Source organism: Vanessa tameamea, chromosome 29 (genome assembly GCF_037043105.1).
Source record: "Vanessa tameamea isolate UH-Manoa-2023 chromosome 29, ilVanTame1 primary haplotype, whole genome shotgun sequence".
Classification (NCBI taxonomy): domain Eukaryota; kingdom Metazoa; phylum Arthropoda; class Insecta; order Lepidoptera; family Nymphalidae; genus Vanessa; species Vanessa tameamea.
The window spans coordinates 233,229-254,867 of record NC_087337.1 but is presented as its reverse complement, the minus strand read 5'-3'; the positions used below and the strand labels follow the sequence as shown (position 1 = coordinate 254,867).

The following is a 21,639-nucleotide window of genomic DNA, read 5'->3' as shown; positions in this document are numbered from 1 at the left end:
GTGTGTGAAAGAGATAGAAACAGTGGTTCCTACATACCTGACTATACAGCTCTACCGACGACTCCCCCTTCAGCTGGTGACCGGTGAGGTACGTGTTGTGACTGCTGGCTATGTAGTACTGGCTGAGGGGTCCCGTCATCTCGTGGGATAGCTCCTTGGGTAGGTCATCTTCCCCATTACTTGCGGATTTCCTAAATAATATTACGTCTCATAGAAGCATTTGATACCCAATCAACAGGTCAGGGAAAAATAACATCAAAGCTACTATACTACAATAACTTCTACGAAAACAGTTCGAAGATTTTACTTAAACAGGTAATCACATATTTTTACAGTGCTTACCCCGTAAAATTGTTAGCTCTCCGCTGCTCGGGTACGAATGCGTAATTGTCTTTATCAGTGAGGAATCTTACGAAACCCTCGAATGAGAAGCAGTTCTCCGCCCGCAATGTTGGGTCCGGTTCGTGTCTCTGTGAACAACACGTACTGGTAATAATTTTACAATCAACTTCAATAGCTCAACGTGGCTTAAAAAAAAGCGATAGTGCCCACATTTACAAAACTGAGACTATGCAAGCCCGTCTGGGTAGGTACTACCCACTCATTAGATATTCTGCCGCCAAGCAACCCTACTTGGTATTGTTCTGTTCCGTTTTGAAGGGTGAAGGAGCCAGTGTAACTATAACTCAAGGATATAACATCTTAGTTCCCAAGGTTGGTGGCGCATTGGTGATGTAAGGGATGGTTAATATTTCTTACAGCGCCGTCGTCTATGGGCGGTGGTGACCACTTAACAGCAGGTGGCCTATTTACCTATTACATAAAAAAAAACTACGGTTAATTGAAGGAGAAACATGAAGCCTTTGAAAACGAAGAAGGAAGAAAGATAAACAAACCATAGTTTGATGTATATCATAAGATATACTAATAGCTAAGCTACATTGTGCGCTACAAACAGTTATTCGTTAATGTATCTTTATTTATAATAAAACACTTTTCCACTTAACTACTTGTATCCACTTTAATTTCACTTCCAAAGTTCCTATATCACTCTCAAAGTTCTTAACGCCAATTTTCTCGAATCCATAATGAATATCATAGATGTTCCAAGCTATCACCTGTGTGTAGTTGAACACTAGGTATACAATAACACATTTTTTTGGCTTCAAATATATGGTGAACTAGGCGTAAACAATAATTATATTTTCATTACATAGTATAAAACAAAGTCGCTTACCGCTGACTCTGAACCCCCATATCTCTCAAACGTTTTGGGGTACAAACAATTCTACACGCGGGTCAACGCGGTACAAACATAGTATAATCGAATAGAACTCAAGAAATAAAATAATTACATACCTAGTTTTCAACTTGACACATGTCAAGCTCTCGACCGATTATATCGCGTCAATTAAACATCAAATTTTGTTTTTCCGTCCTCTTGTGGTTGGAATATGGTTAAATAGAATGGAATGGAATCATATGGAATGTTTAAATCTAAGGTTTGCTTTTTGCTCACCTGTATTATATCTTTCAGCTGCTGTTCAGTCTTGGGTTCATTTTGTCTCGTTTCGCAGAACTTCCCGAGTGTGGGCAGTGACAACACTCGACCGCTCACGTCTGGACTTGCTCCTTAATATATAACTTGGTTTAATTTTAAATATTCAGCAGTTTTTTCAAATCAATCACAGGATAACTATCGATATATCTAATGCAGTTTATTCCCCCACTTTCGTAGTCAAGTCAATGTCAAGCACAGGACCAAAGTTTTCTAAGACTCAAAAGTGGAGCAATGCCAATTTCATAAGTCCGAATTTTTGTAGAGATTCCTTAAATAAAACCTCTGTGTTTTCGATGGCTCTGATAGAATTCCATAACGGAAGCTGGTGATCCGTTTATTAGCTAGGCAAGAGACCAACGAGGCTGTGGTTTTTGTTTAACCTACCTGGTAAAGCTGCCGCTGCGAGAATATCAAATGCTTTCTTCCTGCCCGCCTTGTCACTCGGCGGTTCTAAGTCCAGGGAACCATTTCTCGTCAGTAACCCTGCAAGGTTAACTTACATTACTTATTGAATAGAAAAGAATACTTAAATTTTATTTTTACTTGAAATGGCCGATAGACGATGTTTTAACACTCAAACGTTTCTTAAAATCGTAATCACATCAAACAGCTATCTCGAAATTACCGGTAAAATTTACTGACATTCGCAATTATCGTGTGTTTATTGAATTAAAAAAAAAATCAAGCAACGGATTTACGATTATCGGGTTTTTCAAGAATGTGTCACTTACCAGTGCGGAAAACATTTTTGCTTCTGAAAAGTTCTGGGGAACTTCGACTCTTTTCAGCGCCCAGCAGTGGGTTCCGCATTCTTGGTACCGCCAAATGTTCGAAAACATCTCGCAACTCTGACCTCATTACTAGACTGGAACAACGTTTAAGCAATTAAAGCCAATTAAGCATCACCATTTTTATCTTCCATATTCTGACAGTCACTTAAAATTTTACTATGAGAAAATAAATTATAAATAAAACTAGCCAAAAAATTATGCCGTATTTTTCATCCTAAGGGTTGGTATTTTTTCTCCACATTTAAATGGGCCAAAACTGGAAGCTCTTAAACAACAAAATATTTTCAAATCGGTTCATAAATAAGGGAATTCTATGGTAATAAGCAAAAAAATATATAATCGAACTGTTAGTTTTCTCTTTTTTGAAATCGGTTAGTAAGCCCTTAAATCCTTGTCTTCAACAGGAAAGTAGGTTGTACAACTGAGAAACATTTCCTATTAAACCTGAGTAGTGTTTAAAGCACGGTTCGAAATACTAGTCTTCTAATTCAGCAGGATTACATAGTAGGGAGTGAGTCCACTCTTGAAGCCAAGGTTAAGATGGCTCTGTGACCGAGGGATGCATCAATATAACCGACATTTTGCAAATTATTAGTCGCTAATCGTTCTTTTCATTTCAACAAATGGAGATTTAATGATGTATTATTTATGGACAAGATTTTTGGGTTCAGGTTTTATGCCCAAGTAAAATGCATACGCGACTATCGTCATTTTTGTCGCATCGCTTAGCATTCGATCTTAGCGACGCTACTGGTTTTGTGTTAAGAGGCCCACGTCGAAACGCAGAGTTGCAGGGCTTGTGAGACAGTGGCTTATGGTACTGACACGAAACGTCAAGTCGAAGATTCCGAGTCATGTTTAACATACCAGGACTGAGAATATGGTGGATAAAAATGGAGAACTATCTCCGCAATATAAGAAGTTAAATATCTCGTGGGCAGCTACTTATTGGGTTAAGGTTTTAAAGTTCTAGGTGATAGCTTTCCTGTACACATACAAAAGAAGGCTATGTAGCTTCGAATTTTTTTCAACCTACTCACCTAAAGCTTCGAAATAACGCGACAAAGTCCATGAAGTCGAGTTGCGTGTCGTAGCCCACTGACCCCGTCCTCAGATGTTTCAGATTCTCCCAGAATCTCTCACTGGTTTCTAATCTTCTTAAACTATGAACATATCGTAAAACATTAAAGGAAATGTATTCTTATTAATTATTCCACTACGAACGTTTTTCTAGTTGGGTCTACAAAAAGTTATTGACGTTGTCCATAAAAAAAATTGTAGTTATATTTATAAGCGTAGTCACATTTATCTGCAGAATGCACGTTTCCAGCCTAGGAACTCTCTTTACGGATTATAAGAGAGGCATCCTTATAAGCTGTTCAACTTTATAAAATAGAAAAAAAAAGGATATCCTCTTAACGGATACTATAATAGGGCTCTAATAATAAATTAACATATTAATAGAGTTATTCCACCAAAATGATGTAATTTGAAGCTTACCTACTGCGGTTAGGGGAGCCGCTGAACACGCTGGGCGCGGCGGTGAGGCTGCTGTGTCGCGGCGCGCACGAATGCTGGCTCGACGCGGCCGAATACGAGCTGAAGAAATACATACCTTATTATTATAAAACAATTTTAGCTAAAGAAATATATAGTACTTAAAAGAGTCTATTTGTATTTTTTTATTTAAATTTTCAGGTCAAAATTTGCTCATGTACCTTTTTATTACCAAGATATAATTTTCACCTGTGCCTTGGTGATCCCTGGACTACATCATCGTCACTGCGCGTGCCGGATGTGTGTGAGCTGTAGCTCTTCGGGGAACTCTTCAATTCAGACGTGGATTTGTTCTTCTTAAATTTCATTCCTGTATTCTTTATCGAGTCTGTGTGAGACTCTGCGTATTTGACTGGCGTTGAGTGTGACGAGCTGTCACAAACGGAATCCCTGCCTCCAAAGACCTGGATGAATCCAAATCAAATCAAAATATACTTTATTCAAGTAGGCTTTTACAAGTACTTCTGAATCGTCATTTAACAAAATATATTAAGTGAAGCTATCACCGGTTCGGAATGTAGAGTCTACCAAAAACCGGCAAGAAACTCAGAAGTTGAGATCGAACACTAAATTGAGAGAGATATCTCAAAGACAGCCTAGATTTGATCTATTAGCTAATATCTGTATGGATTATCTTTTACAAAGTTATAATGCCTAAAAGAAAAAGGAAAATTTCATAAAATATTTTACGTCCAGTTTTAATACATTAACAAATGTATTTAAAGAATCGAATCTAAAAGATTAACCACTGAGTGCTCTGACTGAAATTTAGTTTGTAAATCCAAACTGACATTAAATTAAATTTACTTAAATAACTTGGTTGGTAGGGCTTCGAGCTAACTAGTGACCACAGTGAGTGGTGACCTTACAGCCTATTTATATTAAAATGATACTTCGCGGTAACTCGTATTTGGGTTAGAGTTTTACGAAGAGACTCACCCGTATAGCATCAGATACGAGTGGTTCGCAGCAGCATCCGTCCTCGTAGTAGAGTGCCGTGTACTTGTTTTTCAACCACGCGAGACTTCGGTCTGCGAGCTTCGTCTGACTTATTAACGCCTTTATGACAGAGTGGAGACCGACTGCCCATACCCTAGAAGTAAAAGACTTTGTTCAAAAATGATCATCAGAACCAAACTTTCATTACTTGCCACTTACTTCTAATATTTGATGGTAGGGTTTTGTGCAAACCCGTTTGGATAGGTACCGCTCACTCATCAGATATTCTAATAGCAATGCTCAGTATTGTTGTGTTGTTGTTTGAAGGGTGAGTAAGCCAGTGTTATTACAGGCTCAGGGGACATAATATCTTAGTTCCCAAGGTTAGTGGCGCATTGGCAATGTAGAAGTAATGAAGGTTAAGATTTCCACCACCATTGTCTATGGGCAGTGGTGACCACTTATCATCAGATGATCAATCAACCAGTCCGCCTTCCTATATCGTAAAAAAAATTAAGACGATATCAGTAAAGATTTGTTTTAGTTAATGGAACTCCAGGTCTTGTAGATAAAAATAATTTCACTTGATACATAAGGGGGTGAAATTAAGCATATATTTACCTAAAAGAATATGGCGACAGTACAAAGTGCACAGTTCTGTTATCACTCAAAGTTTTCCCGTACACTAATGATATGATATGCGGGCGCTGGCTGCACGTCTCGAGGCCGTGTTTCTTTGCGCACGCGCAGAGCTCCGCGATGTCCCGCGGTTCCAGCAGCTTGCCTCCAAGACGCATGTCCTTCACGCATTGAAGGTCGATGAAGCTGTGAAAGATTTTCATTTTCCATTTCCATCTCATCTCGAAAATGGCAACAAATCTGCGACTAAAATTCCAAAATGTTTTTTACGTTTTATTTTAAACTGTAAGGGTGTTCCATCGCCATGAGCTGTATTCATCTGTAATGTTACAATATAATATTCCCTATTTAGCATTCACCTGCAGTCGAGTTTTGCTGCAAGTTCAAATTGCTTTTACGATGTCGGACAAATTGTATCATTACAAGAGGTCTTTTGTAATGCTCAGTACTTCTTACTCATTGATGTAATGTTCAAATTAGAACTGTTACAATACACATGATCCCGGTTGAAAATCTGGTTTTATCCTAATATAATAAAGACTATTTTGATTTTTCATGATATTCCAAGCTGTAGTAAAGCATGGGAATGACTTTATCCAGGAGTGGAGTTTACGGGTTGTTACTACTCACCCCTCCTCGCCGACCACACCAGCTTCATTCTCATGCACCAAGTTTCCGGAATATTTAAGAGGTATGACTTCCTCAGGGTTGTATGATAAACTAATTTCAGGTTGCTGTATGTTCTCTGATGGGGTTTCACCTGAAAATATAAACATTGTAATATATTAGCCGAAGAAAAAGGTTTCCCGATACGCTTGCTAAGCACAGTGGTATATTAGTACACAGTTTAATACTGAAATACCGTGTTGTGCATGTGGGCGGTGTGCTGTGCGGCTCCACGTGAGCAGAGCGCACGATCGCTCTAGTCGGAGCTGAGCGAACGCACCGCCCCACTCCGCTTCCCCCACCACGCAAGCAGTACCATGATGTAAAATCTGCGAAAGAGAACAGGTTTGTATGTTTAATATGATGATTACAAATACTTATTTATTTTGGACACATAAATAGAGTCATTAAAGGCAATATATTGTTAAAATAAAGTCAGACAGCGTAAGTAGATGGTACCAGTTAGTCTAAATTTAAAATAAATAATACTTCGAATAATAAACATTACACAAGTAATGCAGAAATAAAAAAAACATGTATTCTTAACTATTATTTAAACCTGTACAATTTAGATGTATAAATGTCTGGAGATGGATTGTCAGCAACCGTAAATGACGGACAAAACAGACGAAAGAATATTATGTAACAAAGCATTGATAATGTCTGGTATAGAGGCACCAGGCATTGGAGATGGTCTAGTGACCGTGTGTGATGTCCTTCCTGTCTCTACAGGAACGACAGCACTGCTAAACACGATGTAATTTCAGAATATACCATTGACTATGATGATTATAAACCTTGTATAAAATAGAATTAAAATAGAAATAGCCTTTATTCTACCAAAAAACATGCTCATAATATTCAAATTATATTATATCCCGTATATTTTATTTAATATCAATTTCATTATATAATTTTATTAATTTAATTGCATATATTTATACTGTTTTTTCTTTCCTTTTTTTTTTAAATAATTCAAAGTATTTTTCCTGAAACATGCAACTAATATAAAGTTTATATACACGTATCAAAATGGCGTACCGCCGTAAGTCGGTTGTCAACATTTCGCGAGTGAGATGTGAAGTTAATTCTTACAGAATCGCATCGCTGTTTATGTGTGCGTGTTCTTTGAAGCATATAATAATCAAACGTCTTATGTTTTTATTCGCATAGCTGTTATGCCTCATCATGATGATAAAGGCGAATATCATCAGACCAGATTTGTACCAACCTGTAGAACGTGCCTGTCCATTCTCTCCCCGTTTTGCGGCGCCAGCGGGAACATGGTGACGCCATGGTCGTGAGGCAGGGGTTGTACAGGACAGTAACCTCCTCCTTCCAGCTCGTAGAGCGCTTCGTTCTCGAAGTCTGACCCCGCGGTCGTCTGGGCTGGCTGCACGAAGACGGGTTCCTCGCATGATTCTATGGCTGTTCTAAAAATATAGGGGATATTTAAGTCTTTCAGCAATAACATATAACTGTCAAATGGAGATAGTCGACGTTGCATTTCTATTTTGATTTATATTTGATATATTAAAATGTCAACGCAGCAATGATGTAACCGTATTGCAAAGTTGTTTTTAGTAATAAATTTGTAAAAATGATTATTCCATACTCCCATCTTGAAGTGGAATCACCGTTCGTAGGGTTAATTTGTAGTAAGTATTTGAAACGGGGAAACGGAAAGATGGCCCAGTGGTTAGAACGCGTGCATCGTAACCGATGATTTCGGGTTCAAACCCACGCAGGCACCACTGAATTTTCATGTGCTTAATTTGTGTTTATAATTCATCTCGTGCACGGCGGTGAAGGAAAACATCGTGAGGAAACCTGCATGTGTCTAATTTCAACGAAATTCTGCCACATGTGTATTCCAACAACCCGTATTGGAGCAGCGTGGTGGATATGCTCAAACCTTCTTCTCAAAGGGAGAGGAGGCCTTAGCCCAGCAGTGGGAAATTTACAGGCTGTTAATGTTATGTAAAAAATGTAATGTTGACTGTACATATATATTGTAATCAGAGTAATGATTCAGAGCGCAATTAATATATCAAATCATTATTCAATTCAGCTCATAAAAGAAACTGCGTCGTCATGTCACAGTGTTCAATTCGGAAAGTAGATTCTACCTAGTATAACCGGCGAGAAACTCAGTAGTTACTCTTGTGCCGTATATGCACATAGGTATTAAAGTAAACAATTGATAAAGCTCACATGTTCTATGACTAAAATGTTTCACATCTGTGTATCTCTTACTCTTTGATATCATGTATAAAAGTCGAAACATTGCATATGTAAAACAGTGCGTCACCGTCCGTATAATTGTACCGTCTCGTTAATAAATCGTGAACCAGTTAGTGACTTTCATTATCCTCAACATCAGCCCAGCAACAATTGGTGACCCCGACGTGATATGAACACGCAACCTTCTGATACTCAACATCAGTCCAGCAACACTGTTTTCCACTATTTGAATTACAGAGTTTGTCAACTAAGTATAATTAAATTGATATATATCCTGTCTATAAAACAATAGTTACTAAGTAAAGATTGATCATCTGTTAATATACTTCCCGCATCTGATAAATTAAGACAAAATAGCTCTAGTACTTTATTTTTAAGACATCAATACTTATTACATAGGAATAAACTTGTAACTCCTACTTTCCGTTCGCATACGGCACAGAGAACGTTTTTGGGCAATGGTATACGCATATATAATAAGATACCGGGAAATGTAACCAATTTACCATTTACGAAATTTAAAAAGTTTATTAATCTTATTATTCATTAAAAGAATACTTTTTAGAAATAAAAACGCCTGGATTTTGGCTCGGGTTCCATCACAGGACAGTAATTATTGTAAAAACAGCATTGTAAATCTGTTCATTTGAAAAGAGCAACTATGCGAGCTTCTTCTCGGTGGAAGCCGTTTTCCAAAACGGTGGTAGTATTTAAATATCGACGATTCAAAAACGCTTCATTGTGAAGTTTACTTGAATAAATTGATTTTGATTCTTTTAAATATTCAAATCTATACTATACCACCTCAAGTAATCTCCAAAAACAGGTGCCGTTGTCCTCGCTAGGCTGTATCGGTGCTGGTGAAAGCTCGCTATGTGGTCCATCACCGCCTGCGTCCGGTACACCTTTTCCAAGTTCATCAGACCCTCGGGCCCAACTCGTCGGAACTGTTCGCCTTCCTCGTCGAAGGATGCGATGTACTTGAAATTTATTATTTTAAAGTAAGATTTTCAATTAATTTAACGATAATTGTTCTGTACAAAATAAAAGTATTAACTCATATTGATTTAAATTAGTTTGGTGACATACCTGCTAAGGAAATGCTCAATTTTAGCACCAAAACGACTAAATAATACGATTGTCTCGAAGATTTGTTTAAAAAGTAACTGGAATTTTTGGTTTTTGCAGTTGGCACTCACCACTTGTCTGCTCGTCTCGTTGTACCGCGACTCTCGCTTGCAGCTGTCTCGGAGAGGACTGGTGGTCGTCCCTTGATCCACTCTCTTACTACTTTCTCTTCTGGTATCTCTTTTAATTGAGGATCTGTTGAAATGGACTAGTTTTTTATTATTTCGTGCTCGGCGGTGAAGGTCAACAGTGTCAGGAAACCTTCATGTGTTTATTGTCTTTGAATTTCTGTCACATGTGATCCAACACCACCCACATCGGAGCAGAGTGGTGTAATATACTCCAAACTATCTCCTCAAAGGGGAGGACGTCTTAGCCCAATGCTTTAGGCTTTAAATTGAAAACTTTGACTTGACTTCTGGCGCGGGAAGTAACGCTTGAAATAAGTCTTCTATTGCTTAAATGAAACTGTATCTTTTTATAAGCGAAAAGCAAATTTAGCTTTATTTGATTAGTTTATAAGCACTTCTGAAACATTACTTTACAAGACAAATTACTACCTACCTAGAAAGCTACCACTTGTTCGGGATGTAGTTACTATCGAGAGGAACTGGCATGGAATTTATTATGTAACAATTCGTTTCGACTAATTTATCTTTTACTAAACTAATCTTGTGTGTCATAAACAGATTAAAATGCCTTATTGGTTCATTTAAGATAAGATTTGAGTTTATTTATTAGCAAAGTAAAAATTAACGACGTTTATATATTTGTTAAAGAAAGGATTAAATGACTGGGCAGAGTAGGAAACCAAAACACTGAGCTAACTAACCGAATGAATATGCATCGTACATTCTTAGAGGCTAATATACTCGTAATATAAGAAGTACAATTGATTCTCTCAACAGTTTAGTGACGGTTCTTCTCGGTAGGGTCTACATTCCCAATCGGTAGTAGCTTTACAGTTTACGCTTTATAATGAATGTTTAAATTTAAATTTGTCGTTTTTCTTGAATTAATCTCGATACCAAAACTATTTTCTTGCAAACTTTGTTTATAAGCTACCACATCATGTTACTTTACGGAGTAGATAGTTAACACGTCATTCCGATGACAATATTTATGTTAAGCATGATTGTCCACCCCGGATTGGCTCCAGATAAAGAAACTCCTCAGCAGACAACAGCATTGGGAAGAATCAACAAGAAGATCAGTATTTACCTGTCGTCCTTGACAGAGTCGCGCTTGGTGTCTCTCCTGTGCGTCGGCGTCACGGCGACTGAGTGGGTGGTCAGAGAGGGAGTCGCCGCCAAGATTTCTCTAAAAAAATCAAACGTTCAGAGTTAATAACGTATATCTAACACTAACGAGCTGAGGTTAAAATCCTAATCAAAGGTTTCGGGTTCAAATCCGTGCACTAATCAATTTTCTTATACTCAATTTGTGTTTATAATTCATCCCATGCTCGATGGGGAAAAATACGTGTTGATTGAAAATCTCTCATGTAGCTATCAAGTCCCTAATGGAGCAGCTGCGAGCCTTCTCAAAAAGAAGGCTTTAAGTAATGTGACGCTGTCAAGACCTGTAGAGCCACCTACTGGCCTTTACAGCGTCACCGGGCGTGGGACAGTGTAGGTACTATACTCAGCATTGAAGTTTAAGACCTCTCGGGCTAGTGATGTTCGTCCTAGGCTTCGTCCCATGAGATCAGTACCTCGGATCGGAATGTAGTCAGTGGGGTGGGAGCTCTTGTGTTAGTAGCACTGTTCGATCGGCGTCACGTAAATTTATAGGACCAAAATTGTAGCGTAAATGAAGCAAGTATTTTATCATAATACTCGTATCATGACGCTTTTTCAAAATGGCAGCGAACGAAAATAGGAAATCGAGGTCAACAATTATTACAAGTAAAGATTTTCTAAGCCAACATATCCAAATCAGCCTACTCGGTTCGTTTGCATTTCGTGCAATTTATAACCTGGGCCCAAAAGATTCGTTAAGAGGTAAATTTAAAGAAATTAAAATAATGACTGTCGCTTCTCAATTTGTTTTTGATAATGTTATGTATGTACGCAAAAACATAAACGATTTTCCCAGAAATTGTGACGTACATTCTATTAACACTAGGAACAAGAATAAACTTGTTACTCCAAGTACCCGATTACACAGGGTTAGTAACTCTTTTTTGGGGCAATGTATACGTTTTTACAACAGGATCCCAGAAAACGTTCAAAATTATTCAATTATAAAATTCAAAAGAATCGTTAAAGAGCGTTTGTGTGCTAAAGGATATTAAAACACTAATGACTTTTTAGTTGACTGCACACCTTTGGGAATTAAATGATCGCATCCAGGCTGTTTCAAATAACCAAAATATAATTATCATTGCACATGGAAAATGGTTAAAAATATATATATATATCCCGCTGAGTTTCTTTCGCTGGTTCTTCTCAGGTCCGAGGTGCTAAATTCCGAACCGGTGGTAGATTTTTGACAATCAATAAGCAAGTGTAAACACTTCTATATTGAATAAAGATTTTTGACTTTGACTTCGGCCTGTTTTTTGTATATAATGACAGGACTTTTGGATGTTTATTTTACAATTAATTCAGTGCACTAGTAAAGCCTTAATTCAAGGCTTTTCCACCAGTTTTACCCCCCCCCCCCCCCCGTTGTAAAGCATATTTCCAAATCATTAGCCTTTAAACCATTAGTATAACAAAACGAATGTTAAAGACATCAAAGCCAAGCCAGTAATCATTCCAGCCAGCCATTTATCTATGTCAAACTTGGGTAATTAACCCCTAGGTTAACCCCCCCAGAGAATAAACTGTAGTAATTAAAAAATAACACATTGAGATGAGGCCACTCGACCGAGAGGACGTGTGTGATTAATATCTAAGTAGAGCTGTTATTACCTCCTTTTTTTAATAAGTTGAGTTTATTTTAATATAAATTATTGTTAAATGAGAGCCGAGATGGCCCGGTGGTTAGAACGCGTGCATCTTAACCGATGATTTCGGGTTCAAACCCAGGCAGGCACCACTGAATTTTCATATGCTTAATTTGTGTTTATAATTCATCTAGTGCTCGGCGGTAAAGGAAAACATCGTGAGGAAATTTGCATGTGTCTAATTTCAACGAAATTCTGCTACATGTGCATTGGAGCAGCATCATGGAATATGCTCCAAACCAGTGGGAAATTTACAGGCTGTTAATGTAATGTTTTATTAAATATATGATAATTTTTTACGGGAAGGAGTGGGATTGGTTTAGTTGATTATAAGAGGGCAATTCCCACTAATTATGAAATAAATGCGCCAGAAGACATGGATATATTTGTATGATATTTGGTCCTTTGAGCTTATTTCTTATACTCATAAATAAGATTCAGATGAAATGCGCATCGAAAGCCGCCGCAAATTATTTTACAAGTGGTAAAGGAAATTAAAGCGTATACGCAACCAATAAAGTTCATATTTGCACGGAATGCAACAGAGGTATACGATTCGAGCCGATGTATATATCTAGATAAGATTATACGAAATAAAGAGATGTCACGTGGAACACCCAGTTGAGATTTATTAAACGATAGGAAATAAAATCGTTCTTACGAATCCTATATGGTTTAAAACTATAACAAAAAATAGTTTAAATAATGTTATATAAACTGCATATGTTAGAAAGGGACAGAGCGAGGGGGTTCGGTCGCGTAGACGCGAACGGGGCGCGACGCCGCCTTGATAACTTTGTCCATTTCTTTACGTGACGAGTTCTGCCAGTTCACTCTACTGTAATGTTCACTCAAATGTAAAATAAAATCGTTCCCAAAATTGTTAGAAACATACTGTGGTGACAGACTAGTTGGTGTGTAGGTGATGAGTAAAAGTCGAGATTTGCGCGAATAATGGATATCTTAATTTCGATTCGTCGTATTATTGTATTTTGGTTACAAAATGCGTCAATGCTGAATACGCCGATTCGATGTAGGTTATCTACAATAGTTATGTTATATATATTAAATAAATTAATGTATAAAATAATTATATACATTTCAGAATCCAACAAATACAACGTTGTTAGAATTAATTTTCTTCACTCGATCGCTTTGTCAGAAGCGTTTCGTTTGTGTAAAATGTAATAATCTATTTATTTGGTTACGTTGTTCGATATAAATATAATATAACAAAATTTAAAAACGAACGAGTTTTACAGTAGTCGCATATGCTGTGTTAAATATGTCACAATAGCATCATTATTATGATACCATTTTACGGCCAACGTTAGCTCCACGCCGGTCATTTGTCAAATCAAATAGCGCGCGGTTCCCTGGCTTCCTGTCCGCAGACTTCCGTCCCTTTTCAATCACTTCCACAGATTACAAGCAAGAGTAAGAACCCATCGAAAATTAAGGATAGATAGGCAAACAAATGTGTAGGTAAATAGTGTCACTGGGAGGAGGTAACGGCAGCTCTATGATAGTCCTATTAGGAACGTTTCCACTGAGCGCAGCGCATGTGTAATATTATAGTGGTTTCAGGTCATTATTTTCAGCTTTTAACGGCAATGTTTCAACAAAGGGTAAATTATGTCTTTCTAAGCTTATAATAAATGAATAAATTTGAGGTATTTACTGAACGCATATAACGCGAATAATTCAAATATGGCGTTGCCATCTTTATTGACATTTTCTTGCATAGACCCGATCGAAACTTATCCACGATTGTAGAACGTTAAAAAAATAATGATTTTTTAGTCGTTAACATATATACGCATAATTCGTTTAATCAAGTTATTTCGATATTAAATCCGTGAAATTCAATGACATGACAGTTCAACGGGCGGCCATGTTTGACGTTCACGGATGACGTTATAGATGTTTGATAGTCACGACGTTTATGAAAAAGATATAATATGTTATGTGATAAGTAAATCATAAGCTGTATTTGTTTAGTTTTATTTATTTTACCCACGCGAAGCGGGGCTTTCATCTCGTATAGATATAATACAACAAATAAAAACTAAATTAAAATAAATTAGTGGTTTGATTTAAAAAGCTGAAGCGAACAAACGTAATTCGATGCGATCCTTTAAGATTCCACTTCGTTCCTCACTCGTGACATGTTGACAATCGACTTAAAGTGATATGCCATTTTTATAATCTATACATATAATAAAATTGGAGTGTCCGTTTGTAATATTAAAATAAGCGCGTTTTAATAAATGCATATGTATACACGGTACATATACCAAAGTAAATTTTTTTACAATTTTTGTCTGTCTGTCTGTTTGTTTCAGCTAATCACAGGAACGGCTGGACCGATTTTGACGGGACTTTCATTGGCAGATAGCTTATGTAATAAGGAGTAACTTAGGCTACGACAATATATGTTTTGTTAAATTCAAACGCGCATGAAGTCGCGGGCACGCGTAGTTATTATACAATAGTCAAGTCAATTCGAGTTTCTCGTTAAAGAACAGCTCTACATATTCCAAATGAGATCTATGCCATTTGCAGTTGAAATTAGACCTCGGAGTAGGAGTGCAAACACCTTCATTAAGAGTATAACACCTCGCCTTATTGCCTGCACTGATGGCAGGATATTCGGAATTCCCATTCAACGATTTCCGATCAGGTGGCCCATATGCCCGTCCGCCTAACTATTACATAATATATAAATATATATATCTACCCTGAAGCACATAAACGCTCTCTAACAACATAATAAACTATTGACAGATATTTCTGAATGTTAATTTTGTGTATTTTTTTTTCTTTTTTCGATAATTTTATTGTTTGAATTTAATTTATTTTTTTAGTCAAATAATTCAATTGGATGAATGTATTTGTTATAATTTTTTGATTATTATATAAAAGAGCACCAGACTGTATTAAAATAAATACGAAGCCAAAAAATAAAAAAAATATAATTAAATAATTTCCCTGTTGCTATCCAACCGTTTTTTGAGTCATTACCAATTGATATTCTTACGGTCGAACTATTTGTTATATGTTTAACTGCATTATGTGTAAAATTCTGTACTCATAAGTGAACTGTAATGTTCTTGAGAAATAAAGTTCTTTAAACCTAAAATAATTGTTATGAGCATGCCGTGTACACATGCTTAGGAATGTAATCTAGCTTTAAATTGTGTGAGTTGAATGTATGCTCTGATTGTATTCTGTTTGTGGACTTTTAAAAACATGAACTCGTTTAATTTTAATCTTTATGCTACTTTTTCAAATTATTGTTGTGGTGCAAATTCTCATGAGCGTCTCGGGAGTAAGCTTGGGGTTAGGACGCGAATATTTGAGAGCCGTAACTCTTAAACTGGGTCAATGTGTCAGGATGGGAAATAATATTCTTGTCAACTTCGATATTATAAGTTCTTTTTCGTTTTCATAGATGGCGCCGATTGTATATAACATCAACAATGGTTGTCACCGTTAAATGTTAATGAATCTAACGTCACATTGCCGTTATCATTATTTTCTGTATCCATCTGTGGCTGCCGAGCGATCGTGGGTAGGCGGGCGAGGAGAATTAAAACCACGTGTTTGAAGGTTTTACAGTATAACAGCAATACAATCAGCACTTTTGATATTATAATAAAGTAACGACGCTCCACCAGGCACGTCTTGCTTACGACAAATGCAAATGCATTACACGAAAGAGCCTGAAGTTGCGTCAGAGTGAAGAAACGTCAAACCGCACTATATCCAATGTTCCTGTCAAAAATGTTATTATTACTTTTTTTTGTTTCTTGACACTCTCAAAACACAGTGGCCCGTCAAATCTATTAATCAAAATATACTTTGTTCACGGAGGCTTTTAGAAACACTTTTGAATAATTCTACATAACTGTTAACGTAAAGCTACCCGTCGGTTGGATATATACGTATACAACATATTCATTATAACATATTAAATTCAAATAAACAGAAATTAAAACTTAATTCTAAAAGGAAAACATATGGCAGAATTGGATGGCGTTCGTGTAATGATTAAACTTAAAAATTAAACAATATTAGTGTTGAAGGAATCAGCGAGTTTACTGGAAACTTCCTTAGTCGAAAAGATTCCTTAGTCGGCAGAAAGCGTGTACTGCGCAACGTAACTTGCTACTATAATGCTTAAACAAATATTTGTCGTTAAGCGTTTTATAACCTTAAAATATTATAAAGTGTTTTTTTTTTTAATGAGTTCTGTAACACGGCAATCTGTGTTAACAAAATAAGCCATTCAGATGAGGTATCTCGATCTGTGTCTTGTTAGCAGAAGGAATTCCTATGAATCCCTTTCATGTGGCGTCACCAAATCTCACGGTAAGTGTAGAGTAGTCTATGCCGTTTCAATTTGACGTGAGTTGATGTTCTCGTCTGTTAACTCTCACTATATCCAGTGATCTCTTGTTTGACGGTGTCGATCTTTAGGTCCTCGTGTATATATTTGTTACTCACGTAGTACGGTATGTCTCGCATGGCTCTTAATGTCTTAATTTGAAATCTTTCAAGAATCTCTATGTTGCGATTGCTAGCTGCTAGCTGTTCCCCATAGCTCGATTCCGTAAGTGGAGATTAGTTTAAGAATGGTCTTGTTGAATATCTTTCTGTCTTTCTATTATAAAGTAATAAGGGAATAGAAATTATTCCTAAAACATTCCAACGTCATGTGTTAAGTGACTATAAATAAATCTAACACACGCGTTCTAAACACTACTTTCGGTCCACAGTACTAGTGCACTTTGGATATTATCTGCATAATAATAATCTCACTAATGCCTGCGGACCACAAAAAAACTCGTTCAATATTAAAGAAGTCATTTTATAATTATTATTTTTTATAATATTATGCTTACGAGTGTATGTTTAATAATAATTTGATCGACGAAAAAGTTTTTAATTACCGAGTTTGCTGAGGTCGCTGAATAAAAATCTGAGACAGTTTTTAATTTAAAATTTTGATATTTGAGAAGTTGAGATTCATTCGTTTAAACTGCTGTAGCTAGTCATGCAAAAAGTATGCTGAATTTTGATTACATAGATAACTAATTCAGTATATATATATAATAAGACGTAAAGCCGTTGGTTCTGTGCCTGGATTCTTTCCGATGATGAGAGTGGGGGAATAAAGAGTGCACCTGTGTTTGTGCACAGAATAATATGTTCTGTGTAGTTGGTTAGTCCCTTGGGCGATTTGCCGCCATGGCGAACTCAGTCAGGACGACAACATTAGTTAAACAATATTGACTTCAAATATCAAATCAATGCCGACGGAGACACAGACACCGGTTTAACCGCATGTTTATATATAAAGTCGCAAATTATCTATTAATACGTATAATAATAAATTCATGAAAAATAAATTCATGCAAATGACATTCTTACGGACGCGAGAACAACTCTCGACATATATTTCACGCGATCTTGAACTCTATTCCGTATGAGAGAAGATTGGATTTACAAAATTTTCGACGAGATCCACTCAGAACTATCTGGGCCAAGATCAGAGCCTCGTTCTACATTCGGAGGTAACAGTTTTTAACCGACTTCTCGAAAGGAATGTTTTTAAGGGTTCATCTGGGAGGGCGGGCCCGCACGGAGCCCTACTGCGAGTCAAAAATTTCAAGCTGTAGTGCGTAAGAGCAAAATGGGACAGTATTATGTTTATTGATCGTACAATTTTTTGGAATACATACGAGTTCTGTGTTTTTTGTTTCTGTGTTTATTATTCATAATATAATTTTCAATTTTACTTATGTAAGATATTCGTTAAAGCCGTGACGGCTCAGTGATATGAATCTTAACCGACGATTCTGAGATCGTTACGTTAAATTTTTATGATATCATCCTTGGCGGACGAGCTAATAGACCAATTTTTATGGTATCTGTAGGCGGACGAGCTGATGGTCAATATGATATTAAGTCGGCACCACCGCTCATAGACAAGGATGCTGCAAATATTAATCATCCCGTACATCGCCAATGCGCTCTCAAACTTTAGAATTACGATGTCCCTTGTGCCTGTAGTTACACTGGCTCACTCACCCTTCAAACCGGAACAAAACAATACTGAGTACTGCTGTTTGGCGGTAGAATATCTGATGAGTACCAATACTTTTGACACCTTTCCTAGATTCATTTCCATTTTATTTATTGATAAACAACCAACGAGAAAAGGTATTCGATCTGTTTTGTGATTGACAACTTATGCATTAGTTGCAGATGCCGACGGATGCTGTTCTTGCTGATCTTTGTGCACGTGCGACACTCAACAGAATTATTCTTAAACCTCGCTCTAAATCATGTAACTGCCAAAGCGTCTTATGTCGTATACGTAGGCGGTCTGGCAATTGGAACACCTGATGCTAAGTGGTCACCACTGCCCACAGACATTAGAGCTGTGTGACATATTCATCGTTTCTCAATACGCCACCAGCTTTGGGACTAATATATGATAAATGGATATCCATCAGACGGTCTAACACAAAGCCACACCACCTATTAGAGTCAGTGTTGCCGGTCTCTTTCTGCGAAAGTGTAATGTCGCAGAAAGAGGCTGCGGAGCGAGCGCGTGAGGAGAGTGCCTCCGCGGATTCGCTCCGACGAAGAAGACCGGGGAGAAGGCATCAGCGCTATGCGCACCTTCTCCCCCTGCTGTAAGCGTCGCCGGGAGAAGGGGGGTTCTCTGTACCCAGGGAACTCCTCTAGCTTGGAGGCCAATGGTGGAAAAAAAAATTAGTCAGTGTTGCCAATCATGTACGAGTCAAATCAAACACTATATTTATTTATTACCTAACATATATATTGAATAAACATTTACACAAGAGGATTATTTTGCTTGTTTATCAACATAAACCTTTATCGAAATAAATAAATTACAAAATTTAAAGAACACAGATTAAAAACGATGCCGTATTTCCAAAGAGAATAAATTGTTACGAGGAACAATGCGCCGGAGGGTCAGCAGAGGCCTCAAAGTTTTAGCTCGGAGTGGAGTGTAATGGGAGCCCGCATGTTATATTTTTTTATTTGATATCCACAAACTAAGCCCTGTTTTTGTTTAACTTAATTGCTTGATTTTATATAAATATGTTTCTATTTACGTACTTGATGTTCGGCCCGACTTTGCTTGGATATTTTTCGGCTTTCAAAAGGAAGGAATGTGACAATCATTGCATTGACACGAGGAGGAAAGGTAAACTGATAATATGTTCGCAAAGTTAATACATCCTTCCAGAGGCACGGTATTCGTTTCTATAATAAGATTCCGCAGCTCTTATAAACTTGGCCTATGAAAACATTTAAAGTTCATGCCAAAAAAGCATTGACAAATAAGGTTTATTACTCAATACAAGATTATATTAAAGATATTAAAGCGTAGACTAATTATAGATTTCTAGGCAAGATATACAAAAATTGAATTGTGCTTTACTGACATGCTCTGAAATGAAACGTGGAAAAAAGTGGTGGAAAAAAGTAACTATTCAGTACTCGGTTCCTTGCCGGTTCTTCTCGGTAGAATTTCTACTTTCCGAATTACTTTTTCGGAACTACTTTCCGAACTGAATGTAGCTTTACATTTCATTCAATACTGTAAAATGGCGATTCGAAAGGGCTATGAGTCTACCTGAAGAAAGAATGTTTTGATTTTGAATAATTTTCCCTCTTGTTTTGCACAATTTCGCATTAATACTCCGCTCCAATCAGTCGTAGCTTGCTGGTATATATCCTTCTTCAATATATAGGCTATCTAACACTGAAATAATTTATCCTTGGTTCTTGAGATTCGCACGTTCAAATAAAACGAATAGTCTTCAGCTTTATAATATTGGAGGAGATATAGATTTCTCGTAGCGTTTAAGTACGGTTTCCGTCAGTTTCGGTTCTGTACAGGTCTCTCTGGCATAAAATATAAATGGCAGATAGCGCGTTCGTTCTGTTTCATCTGGTTTGGTGACTTATAGGTTGTCGGACGAGCAAATGAGCCACATAAGTAAGTGGTTACCATCGACAATGGCGCTGTCATTTAAATTAAATTGTGTTAACCATTTTTGCATCGCCAATGCGCCACCAACCTTGGGAACTAAGATGTTATGTCCCTTGTGTAGTTACACTGGCTCATTCACCCTTTAAATCGGAAAACAACAATATTGAGTACTGCTGTTTGGCGGTAGGTCTGATGAGTGGGCGGTACCTACCCAGACGGGCTTGCACAAAGCCCGACCACCAGGAAATACATACAAGTGACAAATGTGGAAGACATTGCCCATAATTATTGGTCAGGTGGTCAAAATAATGATTACTTACCTTAATTCTCTTAAAAAAGCTCCAAAAAAAGGTATCAGTCTGCACTCTGGCATAGCGAGGGCGCGGCCAAGAGCCCTCTCGTACTCAGCGGAGAGCAGCGCCGCGGAGAGGAAGTCCAGCGTTGGTAACGGTTCGTCTGATATGCTCAGCCAGAACGTCTTCAGTTTATGTGACCTGAGGAATTAATTTTATTTGCTTAAAGATAGATCTAGAATGTTCTCTTGGTGGTAGTTTTTACTTGGACTATCAATAAGTAAGTTTAATGCTTCTACATCAATTAATACAATTTGAATTTGATTGGTTTTTTGTTACAATGTACTTTTACCGAATTTCGACCTAAGCTTATCTCAAAGAAGGGATTTGTATCCCCCCAGTTATCTGCGGAGGCTGATAGCGGTGACGCAAACAAATATTTTATTGCTAAACAAAATATTTGTTACTAATATTCCGGTTTGAAGGGTGAGTGAGCTAGTGTAAAACGAGCGGTGGTTTTTTTTTGTTATCGGTATGCGGGCGGGCGCATGGGCCACCTGATGGTAAGTGGTCACCACCGCCCATAGACAATGGCGCTGTAAGAAATATTAACCCTTCCTTACATCACCAATGCGCCATCAACCTTGGGAACTAAGATGTTATGTGCCTGTAGTTACACTGGCTCACTCACCCTTCAAACCGGTGAATAACAATACAGAGTAATACTGTTTGACGTTAGAATATCTGATGAGTGTGTGGTTCCTACCCAGAGGGGCTTGCACAAAGCCCTACCAGCAAGTAAACGTGGTGGTGACCAGTTATCATCATGT

General features: G+C 37.4%; 1 protein-coding gene across 1 annotated transcript in view; it reads right to left on the bottom strand.

Moving 5' to 3' along the window:
* The window catches only part of LOC113402332 (1-phosphatidylinositol 4,5-bisphosphate phosphodiesterase epsilon-1-like), a 174,427-nt gene that overhangs the window by 20,281 nt on the left and 132,507 nt on the right, over positions 1-21,639 (bottom strand). Inside the window, exons 6-22 of the mRNA XM_064219756.1 lie at positions 20,837-21,010; positions 10,747-10,845; positions 9,597-9,720; positions 9,202-9,377; positions 7,385-7,586; positions 6,350-6,482; positions 6,118-6,247; positions 5,470-5,673; positions 4,849-5,002; positions 4,099-4,313; positions 3,853-3,951; positions 3,393-3,515; positions 2,293-2,426; positions 1,946-2,044; positions 1,520-1,632; positions 343-470; positions 38-191 (exon numbers count right to left, since the gene is read on the bottom strand). Coding sequence (XP_064075826.1) covers positions 38-191; positions 343-470; positions 1,520-1,632; positions 1,946-2,044; positions 2,293-2,426; positions 3,393-3,515; positions 3,853-3,951; positions 4,099-4,313; positions 4,849-5,002; positions 5,470-5,673; positions 6,118-6,247; positions 6,350-6,482; positions 7,385-7,586; positions 9,202-9,377; positions 9,597-9,720; positions 10,747-10,845; positions 20,837-21,010 — 2,461 coding nt within the window. The remainder of the gene's footprint in view (positions 1-37; positions 192-342; positions 471-1,519; positions 1,633-1,945; positions 2,045-2,292; positions 2,427-3,392; positions 3,516-3,852; positions 3,952-4,098; positions 4,314-4,848; positions 5,003-5,469; positions 5,674-6,117; positions 6,248-6,349; positions 6,483-7,384; positions 7,587-9,201; positions 9,378-9,596; positions 9,721-10,746; positions 10,846-20,836; positions 21,011-21,639) is intronic.